Raw genomic sequence first — 25,782 nt, 5'->3', positions numbered from 1 at the left:
AAAGAAAGAAAGAAAGAAAGAAAGAAAGAAAGAAAGAAAGAAAGAAAGAGAGAGAGAAAGAAAGAGAGAAAGAAAGAGAGAAAGAGAGAACAAATGTACGTACGTGGGCATTAGGTAGATGGCTCAATGGTTCAGAAAACTGACAGCTCTTTTAGAGGACTCAGGTTCCTTTCCCAACACCTACCATAGAAGCTCACAACCATCTGTAACTCCAATCCCAGGGGATCTGGCCCCTTCTTTTGGTCACCAAGGACACCAGGCATACTTGCAGTAGACAGACCTGCAGGCACAACATCCATACAAATAAAAAATTTAACAAAAAAATCAATTTACATATCATGTCTCCTTCACCCCTCATCTTTTCCCATAGCCCATGATTGAAGCAAATTCTAGGAGTCGCTTCACTTTTATTTCAGTGTGTCGCTCAAAATCTTAACCTTATACTGAACAAGATTCTTTAAGTCTTACTGGCTTAACATCATTGGCGTTAAATTTTACCTATACATACTAATGACTCTTAAATGTATATCTTTACCCGCCAAATATTCCCCATGACTTACATGTACTTGAAAAGTGTATTTCCAATGAAACATGTGCAAGACAGAATTTGATTATTCCCTATAAGTACATTCTGTTCCAAGTCTTCCCTTCTTGTAAATGGCCTGCCACCCATCCATTTGTTCATGCCAGAAGATGGACTCATCTTTGGTTCTTCTCTTGGCTCTTCCTCCTGCTGACTAAACTTCCAAAATACACACCACATCTATGCTCTTATTTACATTTACCTGGTTTGCCTTACAGTGTCTTCTACCTCATTTACTGAAGTATTTTGCTAATTCTTCTTGCCCAGTCTCCTGCCTTTTTTCTCTTTAAAATAGCCTGGTCCTCCTAAAGGCTAAATTCCATTGTTTAGCCACAGTAATGAAGTCTGTGTGTAAGACCTCTGCCTGCCCGCTTGTTCTGTCCCCAGTTTCTCACCTCCTTTTCCATAGACTTCTCAAGAGTGTTAGCTTTCTGATTCTCAGGCATGATGAACATGAGCCTTTGGTGGGACCCTTTATCAGAGGATAACCTACCCTGTCGGTTGTTGTATAGCATGACTGAGTTTATATAAAGGGCTCAGGAGGAACACCGAGGTACTCTCTTAGGACAATTGACAAAGTCTGGAGATATTTTTTGGTTATCACAGCCAAGAAGGCAGAAAATACTGGAATGTTCCTAGTGTGGGGGTAGCTCTCCACAACAGAATTTATCTTGCTCAAAAATGTTAGTAATGCCACTTCTGAGAAACATGGTTTAGAAGAGGCACGTGATAAACACTGTCTGTGCTTTGGCTCCTGTCATTGCGGTTGTTGCTGTTATGAGAGTAACCCTGCCTCGGGTGCTGTTGTTAGATGTGTATTGAAGCAGTGTGCCTAGTACCCAGCAAATGCGGATTACTAGTAGAAGGACAATTATCTATGAACATTCTCTGCAAGAGCAGCTCCTATTTGAAGAAATATTTTTGCAATATAAATAATTAGTCTTTTGGCTTGTTTAGGGTTTTTCAAAATAAAACACATCTGTATTCATTATTACTTCATATTTCTTTTTTTAATTTATCAATTATTTTTATTAGTTTTTTAAATTAACATACAGAGTAATGGATTTCATTATGACATTTTCATACAGTTTGCTCTTATTGATCTTCATCTCCAGCTCTCCTTCTGTACCCCATGCTCTCCAGCTGGTCCCCTCTTCCCCTCGTCTACACTTATGTCACATGTCTTCTATTACCCTCTTTGTCCTCTCTCCCCTCTTGACATCTTTGCCCCACCCCATGGCCTTCCTTTTTGTTTCACAAACTACACCTCGCCTCCTTCTATTTCAATTAAAGCAATTTTCCTTTTAAAGCACCCTTACAATCGGGCATTTACTGGGTCTGTACAGTGTGCTTCTCCCTTGCCTTATGCTTCCAGAGTGGCAGAAAGAATGTGGGCATCAGGGATGGACAGCATCACTCCATATTCCCACACTGCCACCTCTGAACTCAGGTGGCCTCAGGCAGGTCATTTGCTTCTTTAAGCCTCAGTTTTCTCATCTGTGAAATGGGAAGACTTGCTTCTATGTCTGACACTTGGGTGTGTCACATGGAACGTGCACAGCATATGCGGCACTGAGTAGACTGTCCTGAGAGCTCTTTGTCTCAGTCGGTACTCATTCCCATTGCATTTGGTATTTGTACAGACTCTTCCCTGCTCTGACTCATGGAGCAAAGGAAGGTAAGAGTGAGGGGAGAGCTGGTCTCCAATGCTTCCTGGCCTATGGAGATGGTGCAAGCCCCGACATCCCTCTAGGCTAGTATCTGTGGTGAGAGCTGGGCACTTGCTTCTAAGAGGCTGCCTTTTCAGGCGATGCCTCTCCCTTTCCCCATAGTCTTCAAAAGCAAACCCAGGCTGAGTAACTTCGGTAGCCATTGAGAACGGCCATCTTTTCCAAGAATGAATTTATCTGCTGTTCATTTGCACAGATGCCATTTTGACTTTGAATTTCACAGGATTTTAAAATTGTAACTTTTTAAAACTATAGCTTTTCTTAGTTTTATGCAGGTGACAGTGATTTACTGATGGCCTGTGTTCTTCCTTGCTTTGCCAGCATGCAATCGGTGGCCTTGAAAACACTTCAAACAGCTGTCACATCTGTTTTTACTTTTTACGTGGACCCCGTAGAGTGTCAAAAAATATGAGTCTATTTCAAGACTTTGCACCTGCCTGCCATATCCTGTGTGCACTTGGTTTACACGCAGGAACTCCTTGTGTTTGACCACATTCTGTTAGACAGCAGCAGGACCTCATCCAATCTCAGTTAAAGGTTAATCTCGGTTCAGGATAAGAAGTTTGTTTGACGTTTCAAAGGCTATGGAAGCTTAGTGGGAAATTGGACATACTAGATAGTGATCAATAGATATGTCTTCCCACCTGAGAATGCCAGTGATTGGGAAATGTGGCCAAATAAAGTTGCTGACTTAGAGACCAAGGTAGCATTTCGAAATGTCACCATGGGAGGGGTCTGAAAAGTAGAGCTACAAGAAGAAATGGAGTTTGACTTTGGTTAGGTTCTCCCCTCTCTTCCCTACCAACAGGTTTTAAAGGTGTGGGTCATGATGACTCTCCTTGAAGGTTAATGGCTGATCCCACTTCTGCAAAGGCCACTTTCCCTCGAAACCCTAGAAGTAAACAGCCCATGAGACCAAAGACAGAACCATGAAACATTCCTCTGATGTTCAGATTTTAGGAATTTGAGTCTTTGCATCCATTTATTGTTGGTTTTGATCACGTAGAGACATCTGTAGCAGCTGAAGAAAGCTGACAGGTAAAATAAAAAATGCTGTTTGCCCAAGAGACAGGCAGTCTCAGTAGCATTCTGGTTTCATTAACTGCCCCTTCTGAAGCTGAACAAAGATGGTTGCATTTGAAACTTAAAGTGGAACTAAAATTATGGAAATATTTAGATACAGAAAGGCCTTTAATCTGTACTGATGGAAAATTTGATTTGCCTGTTAAAAGATACATTCAGACATTTAACAGAATTCTTACAAAAATCTGTCTTGAACAAATTTTCCAGGAAAAAAAAAAGATTATTTCATTTGATGCTATAATGATTAATCCTACCACCTGGGTAAAGCAAGCAAGTCTTCACATGGGAGATTGTTTCCATAACTTTGAATTATGTATGAATATTGCAGACTGATGAGATTTAACCTTCAAGGGATTTATTAGATAACAGACAGATCTGTAGCAGTGTGTCTGTTGCTTTTGAACACCTTACAATCATTCTACAAATTCAGAGGAGTAATCTCCATAGTAAATATGACAGTTTCTTAAGTGTTAGGTCAAACATAGCAAATTGCAATTAAAAAACACTCTTTAATGAAAAGTTGGTGAATGATTTTAGGTACAGTCACCCCTCAGGATCTGCTGGGGTTTGGTTTCAAGGTTTCCTTGGATACCAAAATAGAATCTTTGGATGCCTGAGTCTCTCTGTGAAATGATATAGAGTTTACTCTACATATAACCTCTTGTAGACATTTTGTTGTGTTTTTTTTTTTTTTCTTAAGACAGAATCTAGTCATCTTGCCTAGGCAAACCTTACTCACTATGGAACTTAATCTGGCCTTGAGCTCTCAGTTCAAGTCCTCCTGCATCAGCTTTCTGAGGGCTGGTCTTCCTGAAATGTCCCACCATGCATGTCTCTTTATAGACTTTAACTTCTTTCTTTATCACTTAACATAGCCTAGTCCAATGTAAATGCTGTGTGACTAGTATTTTTCTGTTTTGTTTAGGGGATAGAGGGAAGAAATAAAGTGTATATGTTCAATATTGGTCCACTTTTTTCCTGGATATTTTCTATCTGAGCATATAGGACCCAAGGATCCCAAGAGCTGTCTGTGCAGTTGGATGCACATCACCTTCCATTATGAAAATACAATGAGTACTGATGGGCCACAGAGAGGCTAAGCCAGTTTGACAGAACCTGAAGATTAAGGACTTAGATATCATTAGCATAGTTATTACAAACTCTCCACCTTCTGTTACAGGACTAGAGACTCTTTGAAAGGAATTTAAATAGCAGAACTATAAAAAGCTCACAGGCCATTCATTACTTAAACATAGTCTTGTTTTATAAAAATGAATATGAAATTTACTTACCTTGAAAAAATACCTAGTTGGTCATTATTTCATGATTTCAGCACATGTTAGCCTCTAATAAGACTTTCAAATTATATTCTTCATGATTTTCATTTTGTAGGACTTTCCCTACACGTCTCTTGAATGAGATGGCGAATTTTCATCGTCTTTTATCTCCTTCCTCCCTCATAGAGTCATTAGTTCAGAAGATCAAAGTGCTAAGAAAACAAACCGCCAGCATCTAATTTCCACACAAGTGTTCCATCACATTACACATCTCCCAGTAAATCAGTGGGGAGACGTCCTGTCAGGAGATAAAGCCTATATAAAAGATCACTTCAGAATTTGAGACGATTTTCTGATTATTTTGATCATTTGTTTTCTTAATAAATGATTCGAACTCCTTTATGCAATTACTGTGCCCACTCCGACACTAAGAGGCAGGTTTTCCCGTCTTCTCCTGGCTGCTCTGTCTCCTCCTAATGTTTATACTTAAGGAATGAGTCGCTCTTGCTCATGCTGCCTCAATTCTTCAGTTTTTGGTCTCTGTAGTGCTACCTAAATTTCAACTCTTAGAACCTATCTTTTTCCTCTCTTTTACTACGCTAATACTACAAAGAGTTGTTCTTCTGCCAAGCATTAAGACATGACATATCATTGATGTGTCTTTAAAGTTCTTACTCCTTTTAAGACTGTCACTGTAAATGCAGATTAAACATTTCAGCATACATTTACAAATTCATAAAGCTGCATAGCTTTCTATAGTTGACAGTTATTTTAACTGGTAACCTTGTGTACCAGTCAGTGCATTCTAACCTGTTACATAGTCTGTGCTGCCCTGCTCCCCAAAGGGTTAATAAATCTAGCTTTCATGCTTAGCTCCCCAAAGGTAATTTGGCAGCTTTCCAAGACCAAGCCCCTATAGTAAAGGTCAAGGTGCAGCAGGTGTGACTGAGGGACAGGATTTGAGTATCTTGGCCTAGCTTATACAGCTTGGAACTCTTCGGAGCTCAGTGGCCTCTGCTCGGTCGGCTTCAGAACATGGCTGACAGGTTTGAGGAGATCCTGTGAAATGTCCCTCAATGGGGAATTGTGTGAGTGAGTACAGCGGGTGAGTCTTTGATATCTCTTGCTTTTCAGCATCTATGTTTTGTTTGTCCATACCCTGTATTATGTATGTGGAACAGACCCTTGGATTCCAGAGGTTAACAACAGCTTCTCTTGCAGTGGTTTTCACAGTTGCTTATCCCCAGCAGCAAGGTAGAAAAGCAGGCATGGCAAGCACACAACTGTAGCCCCAGCACTGGAGCACATCTGGCCTAAACAGTGAGTTCCAAGTTCAGGAAAGACCCTGTCTCAGAAAAACAAAACTGAGGTGGAGAATAGCAGAAAAAGACAACTGACATCAACCTCTGTCCCCCAAAGATACCTGCACAAGCAAGTACATACACACATCCGTGTGCAATATAGAAATAAACTAACTTTAAAGTAAAAGAAAAAGGCCCAAGAGCAAGTTCAGAGATTAGGGATCCCTAACAGCCTGGCTGGCATTGAATCGAAGACCTAGCATATACTAGACAAGCACTTTCTCACAAGCTCTTCTCAGCCCATTTTAAACTACTTTTATTCTGAGGCAGCCTTGCTCCATTGCCCAGGCTAGCCTTGTAGTCACAATGGAGCCCAGGCAGGCCTTGAATTGGAAGGAATCCTTTTGTTTTAGCCTCCAGAAGAGCTGAGATTACAAACCTGTAACAGCCCAGAGGTGGTCAGCAAGTCCCAGTGCTTTTCTCTGCCCTCCCAGCGCTGGGACGTCCCACCTGTGTGCAAATGTTTATGGGTTCTGAGCACCTGATGCATGTCCTTTCCTTGCACAGTGAGTACTTAGTCAGCTGAGTAGTCTCTCCAGCCCACAAGTTTCTGTAAGAGATTTTACATCTGTGTCGTTAAAGCGTACATCAAGTGCAGGCTTAAGGAGGTAATCTGAAGGAGTACCTTCTTACCAGCCTTTAATTTTAGAAATTATGCATGTATCTGGACAGAAATATAAGTCTTGAAATCTGCTGGCTGCACAACTTCAGAAATACTGTTTCCAAGCCAACAGAGTCTTTCTTAAACCAGCAGTGTCGAGTGAACTAGAAGTTCCATTATGGGCTCTGGCTCTTGGGAACTGGAGAAGTGGGAGGGAATTTCTCCTCCAGCAGTCAGCAGGGCAGTCTGTGTAAACATGCTGCCTCTTCTCAGTGGGCTACTGTAGTCATCAAAGCAAAAACAAAATAAAATTAAATTAAATTTAAAAACCAGGCCTGCCACACAAAGCTGGTTTCTCCTTAGAGGGGACACTGTAAGGGCATGATAACAAGGAGCTTGGCCCCTCACCTCCATACAGCCAAAGCGAAGTGACACTTCCAAGCCACTGCGGGCGGGGGGCAGAGGGGCACACTACTGAGTAGCTATGCACACACTGAAGGAAAAAGTAAGTTCTCTTTGCTGGGTGAAAGTTAATGTAAACTACTTCTAATTTCAAGGCAGCACATTTTGTGTAACTAAAATGTCCTTTCTTCTTTGAGAGGAAAGAGTGTTAAAGCTCCAGCGTTCTACCTCCACAGTCAGATGTAGTGGTTTCCTAGAAGGACATCCAGTCTAGGTCATCGGTGAGGTCTAGGTTCAGGGAGAGACCCTGCTTCAAAAGAGCAGGAGCAGTCATTGAGAACTGTTGGTGTCGTCCTCTGTCCTGAAGACAGGCATCCACACATGCACCCAAACCCCCCCCCCAAAAAAAGTTTCTTATCCTCGTTTCTCTTTGCCCAGAAAGAAATCAGAAAGAATATGGTGGGATTTGATGGTCTCAGAACACTTCTTGAATATATTTCATTGGCCAGCAACTTGCGATTGACCGACTTGGCCGTCTTATTCTCCAGCAGTTAGTGACCATTTGATCATCTTGTACTTCATGACCATAGAATTGACACTGTTTTCATCGGGAGTGGGGAGAATGGGAAGAGTGGGGAAACTGGAAAGAGAAAGCTAAAAGTGAGTTGGCAGTGGCAGAAAAAAAGAAAGCTTGACCTTTAACTGCCTCGTGACCAGCAGGATGCTCCGGACTTGTTTTCTTCGAGGAGAGTCAGCTAAAGAGTTAAGCTCTCTTTTCCATTTCCCTTCCTCCTGTACCATGTAGATGAGAACTGACCCTTCTGTCTACCTGGCATTAACTTATCCTTTCATCACATAGTATAATCACAATGTTACTCCTAGTTCTTTCTAAATACCTCAGTAAATATTTTAACATGTAGCGAATACTATGTGGTAAGTAAAGCAACGTGTGGTACTTACTATAGTAGTAGAGCACTATTAGGGGATATAGTAAATACAGTAAATACAACAACTGACTTACAAAAGTCTTGAGTATTTCCCTTTAATCAGTTAAGCATTCATTAGCTTTTATTGTTACCTATTCTCTCTTTAAAAAAGAAAAACAAGCAAACATGTAGGTGTAATGACCAGGTATGAAGGTCTCAGATCCTTTCTAGTTAGCTCTGACTATCCTAGAACTAAACCAAGCTGGTCTGGAACTCACCGAGGTATACACCTGCATCTGCCTCCCAAGTGCTGGGATTAAAGACCTGTGCCACCACACCCTGCTCTATAAATCTAAATGTTAAGAGAACTTTTGAATAAAAATTTGATGGACTGTTTTATTTGTTTCAGTCGTGTGACCCATGAAGTGGCAGGGGAACTTTCTCCTCGGGATCCAAGAACTCCTGCTGGGAAGCAAGATGGCACTTCAGTCACACCAACACTGCCTCCACCTGACCTGGAAAGGGAAGAAGAAAAAGATGACACTTCGGATCCTACCGACGTGAGTCCCTGCAGTGCAACCTACAGCAACTTAGGTAAGTACAAAGGTTATATAGACAGTACCTAAGCCTCGTCTTTATGTACAGTAACACCATTGGAGTTATAAATCTACATTTGTTTCAAAACATAACATTCAGGTTTCTACGAGTCTTTTTTTTTTCTTTTTGGTTTTTTTCGAGACAGGGTTTCTCTATGTAGCCCTGAACTCACTTTGTAGACCAGGCTGGTCTCTGCCTCCTGAGTGCTGGGATTAAAGGCGTGCACCACCACGCCCGGCACTAGGCTTATTTTAAATGCCTGCCCCATGAGCCCTGTGCCTTGTGCTAATGTAGACCTTGCCTTAAAGGATTCAACCTGAAGAGAAGAAGGGAACTTGTATTCAGTATAATATGATAAATACAATTGCGGAAACACACGTGGAATATTTCCATGTTACACAAAGAAGGATGTCAAAAGAAGCCTTCCCGAAAATCATTTCTGAGCTGATTTAACTCACTGTCAAACAGAAGAAAGAATGTTCCAGACAGAGGCAACAAGTGAACAAGACGATGGAGATACAGAATAGCTTGGTGCCGCAGCCATTGAGGTTGCTGCAATGTGGAGCATTAGATAAGATGTATTTCAGGTTAAAATCTTAGACCTTTTGTTATTTGTGGTAGTGACCCATAAAAGGGCTTCGAGAAGACACAATGATATGAGTCAGAATGGGTTCACATAGGCTACGGTGTTTGGTAGCAGGTACTGCAGGACTACATGACAGAATGAGGGGGCCTCGGTCAAGGTGGGGAGAAAGAACAGTGGACAAACTGAAGGAGTATTTCAGGGCAAAATATACACAGGATTGAATAATGTGAAGGGTGGGATTTCTGACCTGTATCAGCAGACTTGTAGTATGAGTCTTATGGTTGGAGGTGTTTGAGCAGGGGCTGACAGCTGTGTCACAGACCTGTAGTAGTGAGAACCTGCAAAGAGACTAAACAGGATTGTTTCAGAAGTGTCTGCAGAGCTTCCTCGGGTCTCTGCTTTCTTCACTGATTTTCTGCAATTCCCAGTGACTGCTGGGTGATCTCCCTCCCTTGAGTATCACAGTTTCTTTCCTTCTGAAAAGGAAAACCTGGAATAGCACAAGGGGGGTTGGTGCTTATCTCCTGTGGGGAAGACGTGAGCAGCAAGGACTGCCTGAGTATCATGTGCCCGCAAGATTCTCATGAACCACTGACCCCTGTGTAGGAACCAAACCGCTGGAGTATGTCTCTGAAGGACCTAGTTTCTCATCTCCTTGCTTTGTCTTTTTCCTCCCATCATGTTATTTTAAGGAAAAGTGATATCAGAATCAGCTAGTATGCTTAAAATTTGAAAATAATAGGTTTCTTAACTTATAAGTCCAAAAGATTGAAGCCATAGGAGAAATACTCTGTCTGAGAGACTCAGTCAGAACAACCCTCAAGTACTTGAAATTATATTCTACAAGAAAAGATTTCTAACTGCAGTGCCAGTAAACTTTATAGTTGAATGGCTTATTGGACTTTTCTCATTCCTTTATATTTTTAGAAGTACATTGTAAGATGAAGTTTTTACTTACTTCATGCCCTAAAATAGCATATCAGGAATTGTATGAGTAGATATCTTTGCTATGCGAAAATTTCTTTCATAACAGCCTCGGTAACACTTATCACAATTGTTGGGAATACCATACAGCATCTCTTCCTGAAATTTCTATTCGCTACTGGGTGTGACATCTTACACCTGGAATCCCAGCCCTTGGGAGCCTAAGCCAGAAAGGAGCCTAACCGTGATCTTTAGATTACCCTCGGCTTCATAAAAAGACTTTGTTTCCTCCCCCCCCCCAGAAAAAAAAAAAAGAGAGAAAGTGGGGCACAGTGGCACGTGCCTTGATCCTGGCACTTTGTAAGTGGAGGTAGACAGCTCAGGAATTCCCTGTTATCCTCAGCTACAGAGCTGTGACTGTCAAGCCAGACTGACCGACATGAGACCCTACCTCAAAAGTAAATACCTATATAGATAGGTACATAGATACCAAGATATCAAAAAATTAAAAATTTTTACAAGCTTCCCTGTACATTTATCTATCTTATCTCATTGTTAGAGGAGGTTGAGCCGTGATTAGAACCCAGAGCCTTAGGCACTCATGGCTCTGATGCTCTCAGTCATTACATTCTTGCAAAGCCCTGATGATAGGCTGTGAAGTTCAGTCATCAACTTTCAGACATAGAATTAAAGACTTCAAAAAACGATAGTTACTGAAGAGTCCAAAACTACAAATGTCCTGTGAGAAAGACTGATGGATTTCCATTGAGTTTAGCTCAGTGGTAGAACTCTTGCCTAGCAGTCACAAGACCCTGAGTTCAATGCCCAGCACCAGAGGAAAGGAAAAAGCATGGAGTGCCTTCCTTCTCTTAAGTATATGATCCTGTTATCCAGGCTTCCTTTGGGACTTTTGTTGTTGTTGTTATTCTTACTTTAAAAAACAAACAAAAGGGGGCTGATGAGATGGCTCAGTGGGTAAGAGCACCCGACTGCAAGTAAAAATATAATACCCAGAATTCACCAGATCTACCTAAAGGCCAATCGTCTACGGAACTTGCAGCCATTCTGAAGCTGTCCAGCTTCATGGTGTGTTTTACACTTTAACTATCAAATACATTTTGATGCACTTATCAACCACCAAAAAGGGGACAATCCACAGCAGAGTTAGACCTAGAAAAATAATTAGCTTCAAGCCTTCTGTAAGTGCTTCAGTAGCTCTGCGCTTGACCTTGTATGGTTTGATACCTGCTTACTTTTTCTGCTTAGGAGGAGTAATAGTTAAGGCTGCTCCCATCAGTACTAGAAGCTGAGGGCTTGGCTTTATTGCCATTTCCCCTGGTGGAACAAGTATGTAGGTGGCATTTGGAACTCTATTTTTTAAAGACATTCAGCAAGTCATCTCCGTGCAATTAACTCCCCCATTAGGTAACTTTTTTGTGATTTAAAGCTCTAGTAACTTTTTTTTTTTAATGATACCGTTGAGCTAGACATGGTAACCCATACCTGTAATCCTGGCACTTAGGTGGTGGACAGGAAGTCAGGAGTTCAAGACTGTTCTGGAAAACATGGAACCCTATCAGTTCAAGACTGTTCTGGAAAACATGGAACCCTATCTTAAAAACAAATAGGGGCTAGGGAGCAGGGAAGTGGAAATATGTGCAAATGCTGTGCAAACATTAAGACCTTAGTTTAAATCCCTGGTGCCCACATATGAAGCCATGTTGGGCCACACATGCCTGTAACCCCAGCACTACAGAGGCAGGAAGCTTCCTGGGCTTGCTGGCCACCAGCCTCACCCCAGGTTTTGTGTGAGATCCTATCAGATGGAAACAAAGTAGGCCATTAGAGCAGGCCACCCAGCGGGCTGGTGACTTCACGCTGGTTAGCGATCACATGGACCAAGGGTGAACTGGCCTTGACCTTCTTAATCTCACTCAATCTGAATTTTAGGACATGTCTACACCCAAAGCAATTTCCTGAAGAAGTGATAGAATATCCCTTTTTATTAAACCGTTGACAGTCTTTGTTTCTTATGTCTGTCTTAAAATGTCTTTAAGAAGGGTCCCTGGTTGTCTTTTATGTGGGTGTGTCTGACTACTTCATTATCTGGCTGGGATCTGAAGAATATAAGTTCGACTCTGTTGAAAGCCAGCTGATAACTTTAGGCCTCTTTCATTCACTTTGCAACTAAGGACTCTATACATTGCTTTTTTAAAAGCTCAATCAAGTCTCCCTTTACTCTACGTATTTTTGGCTTCCTCGTCTTTCTGTATTCTTACAGCCTAGCACATTATCTAAAACACACAGGAGGTGCTAAGAATGTGTTTGAATAAATGAGCTAAAAATGACTGCTGGGTTTGACTTTTGAAGATTCCCAGATGAAAGAAATCTGACTGTTCCCAGGAAAGTTCACATGAGAGACTTTCAACTCATGGTTTACGTGCTCTATTAATCTATTGATCCAGCTTGTTTTTCTACTATTGGACTTAATACATAAATTCCGTAATTAAGGAACTAAATGAACTTTGCCTCAGTCTTCTACGGGTCTCCATAAGAGTCTGTCCACAAACTTCACTTCAGTTACTTTGAGCAAATCCTTAAAGCTTCCCCCTTCAAACACCAAAGCCTGGGGCACATTGTCTGTCAGAAGTGAGGTGGGCCTCCATACACAAACACCTGCAACACTGGACTGCTGGTCTTGGTTTGAGTATGGAATACCATTAGAAGTGCCCGCTCCTAAGAAGTCATTCTGAGCAGCACCTCACATCTGTGTGCACAATAATTACTAGGCAGAAAGCATTGCATACACTGCAGTGTTAGTTATACGAACCAAAGATGAAAGCATTGCATTTAAGGACTGTCAAGATGACTCAGCAGAGAAAGGCACTTGCCACCAGGCCAGACAAATCTTCGTCAAATCCCTGGAACCCACATGGTAGATGAAGAGAACCAGCTCTCCAAAGTTGTCTCCTGGGCCCCAAACCTGTGCGCATGGGTGTACAAGACATGCATACATAAGCACATACACACAAAATAAATAAATAATAAACACAATAAAATATTTTAGGAAGACTTGCAGTTAGGATTATCTGGAACTTTAAAAAAAAAAGCTGAAGTTGACAGTTTTGAACATTTGTTTGAGCATTTGTTATACCTCCTATAATTGCAATTATTTCTATTAAAAGAAATGAATTTTTGCTCCTAAGTTAGTTGCATTCATATTTTAAAATAGGTTTTATATCTGAGAATTAGTTACTACAGTACAGTATTCAAATTGCATAGATAACTTACCCCTAAATAAGTGATCTGTGGCTTTGCGGAGGGTTTCTGTAACAAGACTGTGCAGACATTGGACCTGTCAGCTGCTACACCACTGGCATTCTTTAAAAGTGTTCTATTTGAGGACCCATGCAAGTGGTCTCTGGAAGCCAGCCAGCTTTATTATTTGACAGGAAGTTGTACCCCATGGCTTGCCAGTTGTTGCTTCTATTTCACTGTGCTCCCCCCCCCACCCGCCCCGCCCCACAGCACAGTAAGAACAGAACGCTTGGCAGGTCCTTCCCTCCTAAGCTTCAGAAGCCTGCTGCTGGGAACAGAGTGCTGGCCCAGCCAATGAGAGGCCCTATTCCTGTGACAAAGCTGGTTAACAGTGGTGGTGTCTAACATCTATATAAAGTGCCGTGCGTGTTTCCGTGTTTGGACATGGATGTCTCTGAATGCCTTTCTCTTCCACTCTTTGAGACAGGGATGTAGATTAGTTATGAGACGTGAAACCGTACTTTAAATAGGAAGATATGGTCTGTTAATCGGAGCTATAATACCTCAATTCAGCAAAACCGTTGTTTAATACCAAATGGCTGCAGTTCCAGGTAGGGAGCTGGGAACACTAGCATAGCCTGAGCTTTTGGAGAGAAAGACATGAGGCTACTGTCCTTCGAGTCCCTGTGATAATTTCTCTGTTCTGAAAGGTTAGTGAAAGCTTCTTTCTAGAGGAATCTAGGGCGAAACACCGCATCTTTTACTGACAGAAAACTGGAGAGCACTGAAGACTTTAGGAGAGGCATACTCAGGGCTAAAGCTCATTCTGAGAGCTCTGTGTGGATTGGCCGGAGGCAGTGAGCTTGGTCAGGAAGCCATGCCTCCCTGTCTTGTCACTAAGGCGCGATCTGTGATCAAAGGACAGCTCCTGTTTAAATATGTCATTATTTAGGGCCCTATGACTTTAATGCTACCAGATCTCAAGCAAACACTTATTATGATTTGTTCTTAATGTGCCTTTAGTATTTCCATCACTTATAATGATGTAATTACTATTTTAAGTTTTTCAGTGTGCAATCATCTTTTAAAATATTTATTTTACAAATACCTTATTTCTTGTGTATTCATACCAACCTTGTAAGTTGTAAGAGCTGTCTGTCAATCATTTTCATTCCCAGTGAGTTTTAAACACCCTTGGAATTAGTCTCATTACATTTTCCCCTTCCCGTTGAGTTTTCATTATTTGCTTGGGGAAGGTGACGTGACACAGGGCTGTCTTCGTCTGCTGATCTAAAGGCATGTGTAAGTGGAGAGAGATTACAGCTAGAATGCAGAGCTGGAGAAGACAGTAAGGCTTGAGTTTGGTTCAAGCCAAACATTGCCAGGGGGCTGTTTTAGCTTATAGCAGGGCAAGATTTAGAATCAATCTCTTTTCCCCCCTTTCCTTTCCATTTACAAAGCTGGTATGCCACAAAAATGTGGAGTATGTGGTGTTCTATCTGCTGCTGAAAACTGAGCTTTGGCGTCTGGATCCCAGAGACTTCAAGAAGAATGTGCTGGATTAAAAGTTTAAAATAAAAGCAGCTAAGATACCAGACTTTTAGGACATTGACCCAAATGATCAGAATTTGTGATGTCGTCCCCCTATCTCTTTTTGGAGAAAATAAAGCACAAAAACACAAAGCACTTTGAGATCTAGAAGATAGCTTGACCTACTTGCAGAGACTGTGGTGTGCTCCTGGCTTCATTTAGAACAAGTTTCTGATTCTCTTGTGAGATGCCCATGGCTCCCATGAGAGCCCAACTGCTATTGGAGGAGAGGGGTCACGTAGTTATTTTTATAGCTTGCTACTTGGGCTGTCTCTTTCCATTTGGAATAACAACCAGTTCTATTGGTTTTCTGCCCTTCAGTTCAGCAGACATTTACTGTACACATGCTGCTTGTCTGGTAGCACACGAGATTCTGGAAGGATGTATTTTTTTTAAAAATTGGGCACACTATAAAAAAGTAAGAGAGCTAAGAGAACACAGAAAGAAGTGGTGGCTTCCATTGTGAAGTGAAGAGCAGAGGATATCAGAGAAGGGTTGGACTGGGCCAAAGACAGAATATACCCTCACTAAGACAAAAATACAAAAGTGCGTGCATTGGAATGGTGGTTAAACATACGTATTGCTTTTGCAGAGGACCTGAGTTCAGTTCCCAGCACCCACATCAAGTGACTCACAACCACCTGAAATTCCTGCTCCAAGGGGCATTTGATGTCTCTGAGCTCTGCAGGCACTACACTCATGTGCACACACTAATTAAAAGTAAATGGGGGGGGGTGGAGAGAGAGAGAGAGAGAGAGAGAGAGAGAAGGGAGAAGAGAGGACTCAACAGTTAAGAGCATTTGTTTCTCTCTCAGAGAACCCAGGTTTGGTTCCCAGCACACATGGCAGTTTACAGACATCTGTGACTCTAGTTCTAAGATAGAATGACAGGAGTAATTCATGTTGAAGCGTCACTAAGGAATAGTGGTAGATAAGACAAAGAACCTTGACCAGCTTGTACAAAGTCTGAACTTTATTCTGAAAGTAGAGAGGGCAGACTGCGCCCTCAGCCCTCTTCCACCTGCCTTACTTCCCTGGTTCTCAGATAACTTTTAGGAAGAACAATAAAGGCTCTTCTGGAACTCACAGTGCTACTCACAGCCACAAGTAATTCTGGTTTTCCTTATTTGGAGAAATGGTTAGAAAATGGCAGCCCATAAGTCCTTTTCTAGGACCTGGATAAAAACTGGGTCATGTTTTCTATCTACATCTGTCTTTCTACATACCTAGCCACTAATTCCCAGCCAGATTCTTGCTTAGTCTCATGTATAAAAATAGGACACAGCCCCTGCCATCAGGGAGCAACCCAGTATGAAATTCAGATGGTGACCCAAGAGCAGTATTTTATATATGCTTAGAGAAGAACATACACAAGGCATATCTTCGTTCTAAAGGAAGAAGCAGTCAGTTTGGGTGGGGGGAAACACTCCCAGAGGCGGTGTTTGAATGTGAGCAGGGAAGGTCAGGGATATAACTCAGCAGTTATAACTCAGAGTATCCTAGCATGTATGAGACCCTCGATTTGTAATACAGCAGGGAACAAATAACCCGAGATGAGACAAGTGAGAAACTAGATTCAGTTGTGTGGCTAGACCACATCTTGTGTACCATTCATTAGGTGATAAACATTTGTGCTGTTTCCACTTTGGAGCTGTTATGAATAATACAGTCTAAGCATGTGTCCTGGTTTCTGGAGAGACATATGTTTTCTTTCCATTGGATATCTCTGTAGGAGTGCATATGCTGGCTGATGACGTGACTGTGTTTTACTCTTTGAGAAACTCTCAGGCTGCTTTCTAAAGTAGCTCTTCTATCTTAGATTCCTACTTGTAATGTATGATCATCCAGATTTCTCCACATCCTCACCAGTTGCCTACGGATATTATTACTGTTGTTTTATTCTTGTTATAATGATCCTAATAGACATGAAGTATTGTGGTTTTATGTCATTGTCTAATGAGTAGTGGTGTTGAGCACCTTTCGTATATGTATTGGTCATACATATATTATCTTTGGAGAAATGTCTGTGAATTTCTTGCTCTTTTTAAAGAGTTATTTATATAGTCTAATTGCAGGCTTCTTACCAAATATGCAATGTGTATTTTTTTTCTTCCCTCTCTTGTTTTCCTTTTCATCTCTCTTTCCGCCCTTCCTTCCTCCCTCCCCCTCTTTTCTCCCTTCTGGTGTCTATCCAAGGTCTTACTATGTAGCAAAGCTATTCTCAGCCTCCAGAGTACCAGATTCACAGGGATGTGTGACCATGTCTGAAATATTCTTTTTGCTTTCTTAAAGATGTTCTTTTTAAGGGTACAAGGTTTTATTTTTACTTTCACTTATAGCACACTGGTTGGTTTTGTCATTTTACACTGGGTGTTAGAACTAACCATTGCCCAACTCAAGGACACGACCATTTATTTCTGTGCTCTGTCACATTTCTGGAGTGAGGCTATAGCTCAGTGGTAGAGCATGCTTAAAGCCCTGGGTTTGATCCCCAGCACTGAATAATGCAGAGTTTTATAGTTTTATCTCTTACATTGACATCTTTTGTGCATTTTGGTTTATCTTTGTGTATAGTGTGAGATAGGGCTCCAACTTAGGTTTTGTGTTTTCGGCATATGTGTATTCGCTTTCACAGCCCCGTCAGTTCTGTCTCCACTGAGTTATCTGGACAAGCTTTGTCAATATAGTTGACCCTTAATGTAAAGGTTTCTTCCTGACCTTGCAAGCCGATTGCATTCACCTACAAGGTACCACACCATCTTGATTACTATAATTTTGTAATGAGCTAAACTATTTTTGGCCACTCTTAAGCCGCTTATGTTTCCACATGAATTTTAGGGTCCCCACATCAATTCTTCAAAAACTCCAACTGAGATTTTGATGAGGATTACATTCAATCTGTAGGTCAGTTTGGGGAATATTTCCATCTTAACAATATTAAAGTCTCTGATCCATGAGTTTAAGTAGACTGCATAAAATTAGTCACTTTAATAATGTGACTGATTTTTAATAACATGACTAATTTCCATTTATCCTGCTACTTTTTAATTTCTTTCAACGATGTTTTATAGTTTTCAACATGCAACTCTTGCTTAATTAAATTTATCCCTTAATACTTTAGTCTCTGTTGCAAATAGGGTTATTTTCTTAATGTCAGTTTTAGATTAGTCATTACAATTCATTATTGTATACTGATTATTTTCTTGCAGTCTCACTAAGCTGGTGTATTCGTTTCTTCTTTTTGATTGTTAGTGACAGGTTCTCATACAGTTCACACTGGCCTCAGACTTAGTGTAGCTGAAGATAGCTTTGACCTCATTCAGTTTAGTCATGTGCTGGGAATTGAACCCAAGGCACTTTGCATGCTAGGCAAGTGCTCTACCATCTCAACTAGAGTCCCAGCCCTGGCATATGATTTCTGATAGATATTCATATGGTTCCTCTTGCTTTTCAAAATACAAGATTATATTTATACATAGAATAGGTTTGCTTCTTTCTAACCTGGATGTTTTTATTTGTTACTATTTCCATGGCTAATGCTTGAGTATAATATAGAATAAATATGGCAATAACAAAAGTCCTTGTGCTACTGACATTAAGAAGGAATCATCTAGTCTCTTGTCACCAACCATGATATTAGCTCTTGGTTTGACATAGAAGCTATCAGACCAGGAAATGATGGTGCATGCTTTTAATTCCAGTACTTGGGAGGCAGGTGGATCTCTCTGAGTTTGAGGCCACTCTGTGAGTGGATCTCTACAGAGTGAGTTCCAGGACAGCTAATGCTACATAGAGAAACCCTCTCTCTCAAAAAAACAAACAAACCCAAGGGAACAAACAAAAGAAGCTGAGGATGTTCCCTTCTGTCCCAATTTGTTGAGCGTTGTCATGGGAAGGCATTAGATTTTATCAGATTATCGTTCTACAATTTTGAAAAGATCATATAAGATTCCTTTTTTTCTTTATTTTGTTAGTGTAACATACTGGTTAATTACAAGGTGTTAAGCCAACCATGCATTCTTTGGTTAAACCCAGTTTGTTATGGTATATTATTGTGTTTGTGATGTTTAAAGTGTTGCTAGGTACTATTGCTTAATGTCTTATGGTTTTTTCACTTATATTCATAAGTAACATTAGTCTCTAGTTTTTTGGATGTCTTTGGTTTGGTTGTCTAGGTAACATTGCTTCTACAAAATTCAAACTTTTCCCTTGAACTTTTTGGAAGAACTTCAAAGGATTGGTAATAATACTTTGGTTTAATTAATATTAAGCATTTGGTAGCATTCATCAGTGTTTCTATCTAGCCCTGAGTTTTTCTTCATGAGAAGTTAGTTAGTTAGCTAGCTAGCTACTTAGTTAGTTAATTAGCTGATAGTTAGTTGTTTGCTAATAAAGGTTAAACCCAAGGGCTGGCGCATGCTGGGCAAGCAGTGCACTAAAGCCACATCCTAGCCAGAAAGTCTTAAAAATCCTTGCTCTTTTAGAACTATATATTCTTTCCTTTATTCTCTCCCTCCCCCCACTGCCATGCATTCTCTCTGTATGTTTTTGATTGTGTTTAAACTTCCATATAAAAACACTGGTATGTGTTGTTAATGGAGAGAGGAGATCCTTCAGTTTGCTGTATATATGTGATAGAAGTTTATTTTAAACTCCTAGGTATTCTTAATCAAAGTACTATATATAAGAAGTAGAATTAATTATCATCACAGTTTACATTCATTCTCACCGTTGATATTTCTTCAAGGATATGGCTTTAGCAAAACAAGCCAGCATGCATTAGCATCCTCAGAAGCATCTATATCTGTGACTTTCCTCATTGCTGTGACAGTGCAGATCATGGAGGACAGCTTTGTTTTGGCTCACAGACTAAGAGGACAGTCTATCTTGGTAGGGAAGTCATGGCAGTAGACATATGAGGCAGCTTGCATCTGCAGCCAGGAGGGAGAGATGAATGCTGGTGTTCAGCTCACTTGCTTTTCTTCTATTCAGTTCAGGATCACAGCCCAAGGTATGGTGCTGCTCACATTTGGAGTGGCTCTCCCCACCCCAGTTAGCCTCATACAGACATTCACAGCTATAGCCAAAGGTCTCCTAGGTGGTTCTAGATAATATCAGGTTGATAATATTAACCCTCACACCATCCATTTACCTGAACTCTGTATGGTTATAAGTGGGAAAATGTATTTATTTCCTAGGATTGTTGTAATGAAGCACCTTAAATGGGTTGCTGAATACAGCAGAAACTTAATCTTTGGCAATTATGAAGTCTAGGGACTGAACTGAAACTTCTGCCCACAAAACCATGCTTCTTTTAAGACACTGAGTAGAATCTGTTCTTGCCTCTGCCTGGTATTTAATGATGGCCATCCATCTTCAGCATTCCTGGTTTACAGTTAAATCATTTCTGTCTCTGCCCCTGTCACCACATAGTGGTCTCCTTATTTGTCTTCACACTGCGTTTTCTTCTTATTAGGATACCAGCCACTTTTGATTGGAACGTTTTCTAACCTCAACTTTATCATATGAGCAAAGACTCGGTTTCTAAATGAGGACGTATTCATAAGATACCAGGGGTTAGGACCACAACATAGCACAATCTATAACCAGACATTATGTTCTTCCTCTATCTCTCGATTAAAGGCCTCATTTTAAAAACATGGCTAATATTAGTACTCTTGTAGAACTTTGATGACATATTTCTATCTTTAGAAAATAATGTCTTCTCTCCATTATGTAAGAAACAACATTGAACTCTTGTGTGTTTTGCCCTCTAAACATAACCATTAGATCCATAAATTATATGTGCATATATGTAGTGTCAGGTGCTATATACAATGTAAAATTGGAATGATACTACAAAAAACAGAAGAATATTTTGTCAGGCTTTGTGCAGTGTTCTCATTGCTAGTTTCAATTCTGTTTTCATTAGGACTCCCAGGTATTTTCTTGATCCACAAGTACTGTCATCTCTATTGTCACATGCAGATGTTTCTAGTGTCTCTCCTTTCTATTTCTGTGGTGTGGTGACAGCTAACAATATTATTGGAGACAGGACTGTAGAATCTGGATTCCTTTTGAAAACAAAGCTCACCACCTAAACCCTGAGAGAGAAATGCTGAGACATAATTCATCTTTGTTACTCCAGTTGAGCTTTGGATTCATACCTTCAATGTTCAGGCGTTTGTTCCTTGGCTTCACATTTCATTTCAGTGAAAGCACTGACGATTGTTAGATTCCCCATGCCTGTGTCACGCATTCCTACTTGTTTAAATTATGAAATGAGGTTGACACATTTGATTCATTCTCTTCTTCTTTCTTTAAAAACAATGCAGGACAATCTCGAGCAGCTATGATACCTCCCAAGCATCCACGGCATCCCAAGGGAGCGGTGGATGATGCCATTGCCTTTGGAGAGAAGACAGACCAAGAAGGACTGAATGCTTCCCAACCCACACCACCCCCACTGCCAAAGAAAATGATACGAGCCAATACTGAGCCCATCTCCAAAGACCTTCAGAAAGCCATGGAAAGCAGCCTTTGCGTCATGGCTAATCCCACCTACGATATTGATCCCAACTGGGATGCCAGCAGTGCTGGGTCTTCTATTAGCTATGAACTCAAGGGACTAGACGTTGAGTCTTATGAATCCTTGGAGAGACCTTTGCATAAGGAGAGACCTGTTCCTTCAGCAGCAAACAGTATCTCCAGCCTAGCCACTCTCAGTGTTAAGGACAGATTTTCCAACAGTATGGAGTCACTCTCCAGTCGACGTGGTCTCTCCTGTAGACAGACTCGAAGCATCCAGAAGCCACAGAGACAAGCACTTTATCGAGGACTTGACAATCGGGAGGAAGTGGTGGGTAAACTCCGAAGCCTTCATACAGATGCCTTGAAGAGACTGGCAGTTAAATGTGAAGACCTCTTCATGGCTGGGCAGAAAGACCAACTCCGCTTTGGAGTAGACAGCTGGTCAGACTTCAGGCTAACCAGCGACAAACCGTGCTGTGAAGCCGGAGATGCGGTTTACTACACTGCCTCGTATGCAAAAGATCCACTCAGTAACTATGCAGTCAAGGTAGGAAAATACTGAAAATCTCTCCTTAATATTTCCTTCTTTCTTTTTGAGACAGGATCTCACCATGTAGCTTTGTCTGGCCTTGAACTCACTATATCTACCAGGCTGGCCTCAAACTCATAGAGATCTGCCAGCCTTTTTCTCGTGAGTGCCTAGCCTTACCTTAATCTTAGTCAGCACCTTGTCATTCCATTACATAATTGTAATTATGTAATGGAATGACAGATCCATTCTTCCTTCCCACTTTCTCTCCTCCACTGTGTGAAAGGGAGTGAGCATCCTATATTAGCAGGTGGTCTAATAAGCAGGTTTATTACTGAAGGGAAAAATAGACACTAAGGAAATATAGGAAAGCTAACATTCTGTGGCAGTCTGGAAGGACTGAGATCAAATACCTGACAAGAATCAACTTCATGGATGGAGGGTTAGTTTTGGCTCCCGGTAGGGTGGGATACAGTCTGTCACAGTGGGGAAAGCATAGCAGGGTTGGCTGGTCACATTGCTTCTCAGTCAGCAAGCAGAGAGGGAGTGTTGATGCTCAGATAACTTTCTCCCCGTTTTCAGTCCAGGGCCCTAGCCTATAGGACCCTGCTGCCTGCATTCAGGGTGGGTTTTTCCTAGGCTTTTAAACCTTCCCACCAACAGCCTCATAGTCATGCCCAGAGCATTTTTCTGTGATATTTATAAATCCCTTCACATTGAGAATGAACTATGAACTATCACAGACTTTAACTCAGAGTCTTCCTAGAAGAAATGAGCCTTGGCAGTTTGCAAAATACCGAAGCCTGTGATGTCCCTTCATGCCATGTTTCTGTCTTTATTCTCTACCAAGTAAAAGATCCTTGCTTACCCCTCCTCTGTAGCTTGTATGCTTCCTGGGAAACATTTTTATAGAGAAGGAAATTCATACTCAATGTTCGCGTCATGCTCATAAGGGCCTTTTTTTTCCCATTTGACACCTGAGGAAGGTTTTGCTCAGTGAGGTAACTAACTCGCTTGAGGTCACACAGCGAGGAGTAGAGCTAGGATTTACTATATCAGGCCAGCAACATGGCCCACTGAGCAAAGATGCTTGCTTGCTACAGGCCTGACGACTGAGTCTGATGACTTCAGTCCCTGGGACCCAGAGAGTGGAAGAGTGGAAGGAGCATATGGGCTCTTGCTCATGAGTGCTCCCCACCCCCTCTCTCAAACACACACACACACACACACACACCTCAGATATTTCTGACTATGCAGCCTATACTTTGCCGTGTTGTGTATTGCTTTTTTAAACACATGTCAACCATTCCAGACAGCCCACTACTTTGAGATACCCAGGCTACTTGAGACATTGAGGATTCTTGTCCAGTTATACTCACTGCAACAGTCAACAACAGGTCCTATAAGAGGAATAGCTTTGGTGTGTGCTATGAACTCCCAAAGACTTGCCTTCTGATCCTGACTTTACCATCTAGTAGTTTTGTGGGTACCAACAGCTGTCTTTGGGGCTGTTTGGTAAGTGAGCTGCCTTTGGCTTCTTCCGTACTTCACAAAAGTTAGAGAGAGTTAAAGTCTTTGGGTCTCCTAGATGGTTTCCTTTTCTTTAGATGTTTAAGTGGTAAGCCATGTATTTTATGGGACTACGGTGGTGACCAAAGAGAGAAGTCAAGTGAAAGGTGCTCAGAGCACTGGCTCAGTATAATGCTCTCGTTCCCACAGCCTGCTTTCACTGATTCTATTCACTGGTTCAAAACCAATTAACATATCTAAATGACTTTTACCTGTCCATTTAGCTTACAAAGACCAGATGGTTTCTTAGTAAATGAATGAATGGGTAAGGTAAACAATTGGCCTTACTGTGCTATCAAGACATAGTGTTTAGACCAGCTCTTCAGCTGGCTTACATCTGCAGTTTCCCCACCTCCACCTTTCACTGTCCTGACCTGCTGCTGCAGCCCACACTTTTAAAATTAAGCCAAGGGATAAACTGTAGAGAGAAGATATGGACTCAAGTTAATATATTACTGTTGAGTATAAAAAGGCATTTTGAGATTCTGTGTAGCTCTCAAGAGCTGTTATATCAATTGGGGTTATAGTACCTTATCTATCTTGGGTCTTTATTGCTACAAGATCACCAATGCAGAATGAGTACCTATTTCAGAAAGGGGCATAAAACTATCTGTTCTTTCAAAACAATTGAGAAGTGGGGCTTGACTAACTTTATGTATTATTGCCACACAGTCTTGTCTCTTTCCTAAATCAATGGTGTAGTATTGATTTCTTTGCTTGTAATAATACAAAAGCAATCTCAAAAGAGCAGGTGGCAAGTGATTATATACTGGTAGTTGTTGGCAGGTTTGGAAAGGGGGCTTTACACTAAATGCTGAATATAAATGTCTCTTTGAAGACTTTCTGGGCATTTCCAGAAGTGCCTAATGGATTTACAGTCTTAAAGTGATAAAGTCTAAGAACTCTGAGACCCCTGCATTTGCAAAGACGAACAAATGAAACCAGTGGTTGGCCCCAACAACCTCTTTACTGTTTGTCTTCTTAAAATATCCCTTCCCATATTAGTGAATTTAGAGTAGCCTAGTAGGGCTTCTCTCTTAAAATATTGCAACGCAAGTCCACTTGAAAGGGAAAGGATCTACCTACTCCACGTTCACTGCAGTGGTAAGCTATTGAAATAGTTACTTTGTGTCAGGTTTTTCAGGCTGCCATAACAGAATATTCTAGATTAATTAGGTGGCTTAAATAGGTTTGTGTGTGTGTGTGTGTGTGTGTGTTGCTGGGAATTGAACTTAGGGTCTTGTGTGTGCTGGACAAGCACCTGACTGCCAATTGAAACCACTGGTCCAACAATAGAAATTGATTTTCTTATGTTTCTAGAAGCTGAGAAGTCCAAAGTCAGAGTTGTAAGTTGGTTATTTTTTGGTAAGGACTAGTCTCTCTGAGTCCTCACATGTGATGAGCGTCACTAAGATGGGTCTCTTTTCTTAGAAAGACACCGGTCCTATTGTATGCAGGCCCCAACTATATGACTTACCTAAGTATCTCTCTCTTTGTGAGCTGTATCTTCAGATAAGCCCTCATTGCACTTCAGAGTTTCAGCATCTAAATGAGGAGACACAATTCAGTCCATAGGATTCTATCTTCAGTCCCTCCCTCTCATGTCTCTATCACAGGCAAATTCAGCCCAACTGCCTTAAAAGTCTTACTCCCAAGGATCAACTCCAAAGCCCTTATTTAAAGCCTCATCTACATGTTCTCTAAATGAGGTATGAATGAAACTTAAGGTACTTACTGCAGCGTTGCTATCTGTTATCTGGGTAAAGCTAGACAACTTATTTGCTTTCCAAATACAGTTGTGCACAGGCATAGGCTAAACATTCCATCCTGAAATATGAGAAATCAGAGGCAAGAGAGAAAGGAGAGCTGGGTACCAAAATCCAAATCTAGCAAGTCTCAGCTACCCGTAACTCATAAAGATGCTCTCATTTGATACTCTGTTGCTCATATAGTGCCTCAAAAAGGCTCTCTACCCTGACACACAATTTATTTTCCCCTTAACTCTCTAAATCTAGAGAAACAGGCTAATCATTTGTTGACACCTAAAAGGAAACAGCCCTATCCACTGGTCCCTTATTAAGAAGAACAATATTGTTTTTTTTAAGTTTTTTTTTGTAATATATATGTGGCATGTTCACGCCCCCACATGAGTTTGTGTGCAGTCCATGTGTGTGAGTGCCTGCAGAAGCCAGAAGAAGACACTGAATTCCCTGGAACTGGAGAGTTACAGATGGT

General features: G+C 41.2%; 1 protein-coding gene across 2 annotated transcripts in view; it reads left to right on the top strand.

Annotated features, from left to right (window-relative positions):
* Peak1 (pseudopodium enriched atypical kinase 1) overlaps window positions 1–25,782 on the top strand; it is a 215,836-nt gene that overhangs the window by 169,565 nt on the left and 20,489 nt on the right. For both annotated transcript variants that reach the window (XM_021173067.2, XM_029482036.1), the window contains 2 exons: window positions 8,373–8,557; window positions 21,254–21,996. In XM_021173067.2, coding sequence (XP_021028726.1) covers window positions 8,373–8,557; window positions 21,254–21,996 — 928 coding nt within the window. The remainder of the gene's footprint in view (window positions 1–8,372; window positions 8,558–21,253; window positions 21,997–25,782) is intronic.

This window comes from Mus caroli, chromosome 9 (genome assembly GCF_900094665.2).
Source record: "Mus caroli chromosome 9, CAROLI_EIJ_v1.1, whole genome shotgun sequence".
NCBI classification, from domain to species: Eukaryota; Metazoa; Chordata; class Mammalia; order Rodentia; family Muridae; genus Mus; species Mus caroli.
The sequence above is the reverse complement of the archived record's forward strand: the minus strand, read 5'-3'. Positions and strand labels throughout refer to the sequence as shown.